Source organism: Populus trichocarpa, chromosome 17, assembly GCF_000002775.5.
Source record: "Populus trichocarpa isolate Nisqually-1 chromosome 17, P.trichocarpa_v4.1, whole genome shotgun sequence".
NCBI lineage: Eukaryota > Viridiplantae > Streptophyta > Magnoliopsida > Malpighiales > Salicaceae > Populus > Populus trichocarpa.
Genome location: NC_037301.2, coordinates 8,879,248 through 8,885,818, shown reverse-complemented (window position 1 = coordinate 8,885,818; position 6,571 = coordinate 8,879,248). Strand labels below are relative to the sequence as shown.

Sequence of the window (6,571 nt, the reverse complement as noted above, 5' to 3'; positions counted from 1 at the left end):
ATGCCTTTAAAAAAAAAGGTGTTATGTATTTCCATCGATCACAATCACAAGAATCATAAAAATACCAAAATGAAGCTGGAAATGAATGAAGAATCTTGGTTGTAATTCATTATGATATGTTAATGAAGATCCAACAAATGCTCATAGGATTATTTGGTTTAATACTGTTGCTTAGCGAAGTAACAATTAGTTATTAATTTTGACATTGTTCATAACCTAAACAAAAAAGGGAGATTACTTTCTATTCACCTCCATTTCATGTCAATTGGATTCTAGATTTTGATCTCAGATCATGTAATAGATATTAGTTTTATGAAAAAACTGTTGCAATTCTAATGAAATACTCAAATGGTTATTCAAATACCATTTCTTTCATTCATGACCAAAATTTGATACATCCCACTTCCACTACTCATTCATCGAGATAACAGCACAATCAAACACAACGTGATGAACACTAAAGAAGCCATGTTCTTCAACCATGTTCTTCTTAGCTTCTAGTTGGAGAATCGCTTCATGTAGCTCTCGCTATCAGACCTTTTCAACCCGACAATAAATTTGTATGGTCTGGAGGATCAATAAACCTAAAGAAGCCACAGCTTTTTCTCCTAGGTTTTTGACAAGCATGAAACCTCATACCTGGGCTATCATTTGTCCATGATGTCCATCTGGGTGTCTTCAAATTACATCCACACTTTATTTCTGGATCATCGTAATCCCACATCGATGACTGACAAATTGCGAAGCTCATTAATTTCAATGAGATTCACAATTCACTACTTTATCACTCACCACATCTGCTTATATGCTTAGCATTTTTCTTGTGTATAATGAATAACATAGACACCTCCAGTTAGGGACAGAAAGGATCATTTAGCAGCAATATTTCTCCCTTTCTCTTCTCTGTTTCCCTCCCTTAAATCTCTAAAATCTCCAAACAAACCATAATATGAAAGGCCAGCTCACACGATTGTTGTTGATGAGCTACTGAACGGATGGCATGGAAATCTAAAAACAGAACTGTTTATATTTCAGCAACAAATAAATAGCTAGTTTTAAGAAATTTGTACAATAAAGGTAACGAGAAATACCAGTTTCACCAAAGAATCAAAAATGAATGGTGAGTTTACCTACATCATACTTATCGGACATTTGAGATTTTTATTATGCACGAATTTGGCTGAAAATACATCATTCATTTTGCAAATAAGTTTGTTCCGCTAGAATTGAAAAGGCTGCCTGCATCAAAACCGTGGTTCTCTAGAAAGACTAGCAAGATATAGCTTTGTTATTGAAAGGATCCCCAAACACCAACTGTCTACCAAAACCATTTGATCTTATCAGTGATTTGTGCCATGGCCCATATTTGACATTTTGCACTACGACACTCTCAACAGTTCATGGAAAGCCTCCTGAGGTATGTCTACAGAACCAATGCGCTTCATTCGCTTTTTTCCTTCCTTTTGTTTTTCCAATAGCTTTTTCTTTCGAGTAACATCCCCACCATAACACTTTGCAAGGACATTCTTTCGCATGGCCGAAATCCTAAGGAGCAATATGGAGAGGTTTGGTTGAGCGGTGAATATTAAATAATGCTGATATTAAAATAGTCACTGCAATATCTACTGATTTGCGAACAGGGAGAGAAAAAAATCAATTAACCACTTCAGAACAAAGTACCACAGAAATGTTATATCAAATACTAGTTTTATAATGAACAGAGATTACCAGGAACTGAAAAGAAAAAACTTGACAGGTAGCAATGGCACAGATGACTTACGTCTCCCTTGCAATAACTTTTGCTCCAATTGCAGCTTGGATCGTTATCTCAAACATTTGCCTGTTTAAAATAAGATTGTCTGAAAATGGTCAGTAAAGAAGAAACTATAGCACCATACCCAGAAAGTTAAATTAGATTAAATACCTGTCTATAAATTTCTTCAGTTTCTCCACCAGTTCCCGACCGATGCGTTGTGCCTTCAGTTTATGAACGATAGTTGCCATAGCATCGACTGATTGTCCATTTAAGACAATGTCGAGTTTCACCAAATCAGATTCTTGATAACTGTTGATGACACCAATCAAAAGATAAGAAAAGGAAGATAGTCCCAAAGTTGCACAATAAAGTTGGAAATCACTGCCTTCTATCTCTGCCGTTTCAATCACCTATATTGTTGTTATAAGAATCCAAATATTAGGTGGCCAGTGTTAAAACCATAAAATAGAACACATAGAAGACATTTTACATTCGCTGATTCCACGGTAATGGTTGAATCACAAAGGAAATATACTTTAGTAGCCAAAATCAGTTATTTTGACAAATAACAAGAGATAGAAAAAGTCACAGAACTTCTTTTGGAACACCGAGTCACCAACCATCAAATCACATCTATTTGGTGGGCATCAGTATTTAGTATGAAAAAATTCTGTCTCGGTAGGCATGAGCACTTATGCATGCATGAGCGCACGAGTGCGTGTGTTAGAGAGAGAAAGAGAATACATACTCTGAATCCTCATAGTCAAATGATGCATATCCTGATGTGATACTCTTTAGCTCATTGTAAAAATCAACAACGATTTCCCTCAAGGGTAGTCGATACTTCATAAAGGCTCGTTGGCTGCGCATAAAGGATCAATAATGTGAATGGTGGATCAGCTTATGAAATGAAAACATGCAATAGAAAACAGTAATCAACTTCACATTCTACATGGTAAACATACAGTATAGCACAGTAATCACTCCAAACTCTATATATTACTGTGACTGCCCATGATAATCCACTACTAAAGTTTGTCAAGCCCAGAAAATTACCTGTCCACAAATGAATACTCCAACTGCTGCCCTCTCCGTTCAGAGCAAAGGGTAATAACAGGCCCCACATACCTTACTCAATCCAGTGACAGCATAATGAATAAGTACTTTAGATGATATGGAATAATAAGTAATTGTGCAAAGGGATTATGAGAACTTACTCACTAGGGATAATAATTGTAGCTATGACTGTAGGCTCCCAGCTAGCTGTAACTCGTTTATTGGGGTTAGAGGTTAACATAGCTGGATTCTGAACTTGTACTTTGCTAGCAAAGTCACCAAGTATATCGTTCAATAAGCATATGTGAAGGCAAAATTACAGAGGTAAGATCAGAAAGCACACCTTCCATCAGAATACTCAAAAATATATGGAACAGTTGGAACTGTAGAAATGACATGAGCTCCATGTTCCTGTTACCATTGATAATTGGATATTGTTATTATGAGAATAATTTTCCAAACATTTTGCTCTGAGGCAATGCATATGTTCAGTGAGAATAGTTTTATGCCAACTTCAATTGTCTAATGTAGAGACAGAACAGATGGAATCCTCACTTGTTCAAGACGCTGATGGAAAACATCCATGTGAAGTAAACCTAAGAAACCACATCTGCAGATAAGAATCAATAATCATAATGATGAAACTAAGGAAACACCATGGTTTAAGTAGTTAAAAAGCTACCAGTCAATGGTGGAAGCCCACCTAAAACCCAGACCAAGTGCAGAACTGCTCTCTTTTGTAACAGAGACACTGGCATCATTGCATGTCAGTCTCTCTATAGCATGGTTTAGTGCATCAAAATCAGATCCATCTACTGGGTAGAGACCAGAAAACACCATATGTTTTGCAGGCTTAAAACCTACATTTTTTTGAAAAGAATACACAAAGAAAGGATATTAGGATTTAGAATAGACATAACAGAATTTGAATTTCAGCAGCGCCATAAATTGCACAAATTCCCATACATGTCTACTACAAGTATGAAACCAATATGTGGTGTCTCAAACTCAAACATACACATCAACCGCCATGGTTTTCTTGTGGTTTAAAGTAACTTGTAATGCTGCAAATTTCTATCTTACCAATTATCTGGTGACAGGACAAGATCTCACACTGTATTTACATACAAGTGTACGTTAATGTTACTTTGTCTCCCTTACCTCACATAAAGTGATCTACAAACTAGATTTTCTAATAAAATAGAGCTGTCTAAAATCATGCAGGCATCATCATACTAGCAGATGGTGAATTCTCCAGTCTCTGTCTATGAAACAAATAGTTTTGTAAAGGTTATCATCATGGATTGTTAAGATGCTAAGAGTTTTGCAAAGGCTTCAATTGAAATCTATTGACATAAATAAGTGAAACAGGAGCTTGCTTAAAGTTTCTAGCTGTGGTTCAAAAAGATCAGTAAGCATCAGTTCAAGGAAAAAAAAGAGAGATGGACTGGAAATACCTGGTAGAGATTCTACACTGAATCGACTATGATGTAGGGTGTCTCCAACACGTGCTTCTTTGGTTGATCTCATGCCACTAACAATATACCCCACTTGTCCAGTTAGAAGAACTCCGGTTGGAGTTAGTTCAGGATGCATGATCCCTACATCTGCAACTTCATATGTATGACCAGTTGCTGCAGATGAAATCTTATCGCCTTTGCGCAGCACACCATCCACAATGGCAACATGGCAAATCACTCCCTTGTATTCATCATAGTAAGAATCCAACAAAAGCATACGCAAAGGTGAACTAGTACTCCCAGAAGGAGGAGGTATCCGATCTATTACACTGGGAAGAACTTGCTCGAGGCCCAGCCCTGTTTTGGCAGATGTCAAAAGACAATCACTGGGTTCAAGATCAAACATTGATTTTAGTTGAGCTTTGACGCGTTCAGGATCAGCAGTTGGCTGGTCAATTTTGTTAATGACAGGTATTATAGCAAGGTTAGATTCAAAAGCAAGATAGAAATTAGCCACGGTTTGAGCCTGAACACCTTGTACAGCATCAACAACCAAAAGTGCACCCTGGCAAGCAGCCAAGGATCTGGATACTTCATAACTAAAATCGACATGACCAGGAGTGTCAATTAAATTTAGTAGATATGTCGGTGCTTTGTCTGCATCCTTAATGTTTGAGCCATTATGGTTGCACTTGTGGAACATAGTAGCTGTCTGTGCTTTAACTGTTATTCCCCTTTCTCTCTCCACCTAAGAGAATCAAAATTCCATCACATATACGCCCACATTTCCTTTCTTTTTTTTTCTAGCTAACATTTAACAACAATTATCACTTCGTCTATAACACTACCCATCAAATCAACATCATTACTAAATAGGGTCCTGAAAAATAATGCTTGAAAGTAACAGAAAAATCCATAATTCTTGTTTCTCTCAAAACAAGGAATGCGCAGCATGAAAACCCATTAAAATAAAAAATAAAAAATTAATTTACTAAATTGGGTCCTAAAAACTACTTCCAAAAACAGCATAAATGGGGTCCTAAGAAAAGACTAAGACTTTGGATGCAAAAAAAAAATCTAACAAAAACCCAATTCATTCTTCACTTAAAACAGCACTAAACCAATAAGAAGAAACCTGCAATTTATCGAGGTATTGAGGCTGGCCATGCCCTCTTTTAATAGTCCCCGTGAGCTCCAAAAGCCGGTCAGCAAGAGTTGACTTTCCATGGTCTACGTGAGCAATAATAGAGAAGTTTCTGATTCTCTCAGGTGAGTACTGGGCCAAATCGATGCTGTTTTGGCGCGAATTGGAGCAGAAGTCATGGGCTACTCCAAGACGGCTGTCGTTTAATGTGAATGTAGAAGAGAATGGAGGGAAATTGGAATATGTGTGTAGTAGAGAGAGGTATTTTTGTGATTTTAGGGTTTTTGATGCTCTGCAGAGAGAACCCATTTGTGTGGGTTTTAGGGAATGCCGATGGAGCAGAGATTGCTGTTTTGAAGGTTTAACAACAATTTATGATTCTGTTAAACGACATCGTAACTACTTTAATAGTTTTTAGTGTAAAATATGAGTTATAGACTTATAATTGAGTTATTCTTTTGTTATTTATTTTAAAGCATATAAAATAAATTTTATTTTTATAAAATAAGAATTCAGAACATAAAATCTTATTTTTTATTCAAGAGATGCAAAACCCACACACAAGGACTCCTAATACTAATAATACTAATAATAATAATAATAATAATAATAATAGAACTTATTTTTATTAGCACAAGAGAGAATTAAAACAATATTATGCATATCATGGTGTTATAACTTATAATATCCTAAGTTCCATATAGATTTTCATAGGAAAAAACAGAGTGGAAATGTTTAACTGTAATATACATGAATAACTGTCTTAATTAAAAATTAAAATTATTTAAAAAATTCATTAAAAAATAAATTAATTCAACTATATATATATATATATATATATATATATATATATATTGAATTGTTTATCCAAATTAACATTGTTTTAATTTTAATTTTAAAAATGCTCAAGAGTAGTTATTGAGAATATAATAGCAACATTTCTCAAAATGTTTAAAAAAATGATAAAACTTCAAAATTATTTAACCATAAATTTTAAGAAATAAAATTTTAATTTTTTCAAAAACTTAAAATTATATTTTGGTAAGCTTAAGGATATTTTCAAAACAAAAAAAATAATTATGTCATTTTAAATAAAAAGATTAATTGAATAAATAATGAACAATTGAATACTATATGAGGATATAATAAATATAT

At 34.7% G+C, this 6,571-nt stretch overlaps 1 protein-coding gene across 3 annotated transcripts; it reads right to left on the bottom strand.

The window, feature by feature from the left end:
* Positions 1 to 1,009: 1,009 nt before the first annotated feature.
* On the bottom strand, positions 1,010 to 5,779 carry LOC7495959 (translation factor GUF1 homolog, mitochondrial). 3 transcript variants are annotated; one of them, XM_002323804.4, is made up of 11 exons: positions 5,408 to 5,774; positions 4,270 to 5,020; positions 3,516 to 3,672; positions 3,368 to 3,422; positions 3,156 to 3,223; positions 2,974 to 3,078; positions 2,813 to 2,884; positions 2,505 to 2,618; positions 1,925 to 2,065; positions 1,781 to 1,840; positions 1,010 to 1,545 (listed from the first exon to the last, which is right to left on the bottom strand). In XM_002323804.4, exons 1-11 carry the CDS (start codon positions 5,723 to 5,725, stop codon positions 1,380 to 1,382), a joined length of 2,007 nt encoding a protein of 668 aa, XP_002323840.3. In that variant the 5' UTR covers positions 5,726 to 5,774; the 3' UTR covers positions 1,010 to 1,379. The 3 variants fall into 3 exon arrangements, with proteins under 3 accessions (XP_002323840.3, XP_024445229.2, XP_024445230.1); XM_024589461.2 differs by having other exon boundaries at positions 1,402 to 1,545; positions 1,729 to 1,840; positions 5,408 to 5,777; XM_024589462.2 differs by lacking the exons at positions 1,010 to 1,545; positions 1,781 to 1,840 and having other exon boundaries at positions 1,925 to 2,166; positions 5,408 to 5,779.
* Between the last annotated feature and the right edge of the window lie 792 nt (positions 5,780 to 6,571).

Bases quoted from the DNA above. Each gene is read 5' to 3' on its own strand.
- LOC7495959 (XM_002323804.4), bottom strand. From the start codon at position 5,725: ATGGGTTCTCTCTGCAGAGCATCAAAAACCCTAAAATCACAAAAATAC. The intron at 3,224-3,367 runs GTGAGGATTCCA...CAATGGTAACAG, and splicing joins TCCATCAGCGTCTTGAACAA to GAACATGGAGCTCATGTCAT. The intron at 2,619-2,812 runs GTAATTTTCTGG...CTTTATGCGCAG, and splicing joins GAGTATTCATTTGTGGACAG to CCAACGAGCCTTTATGAAGT.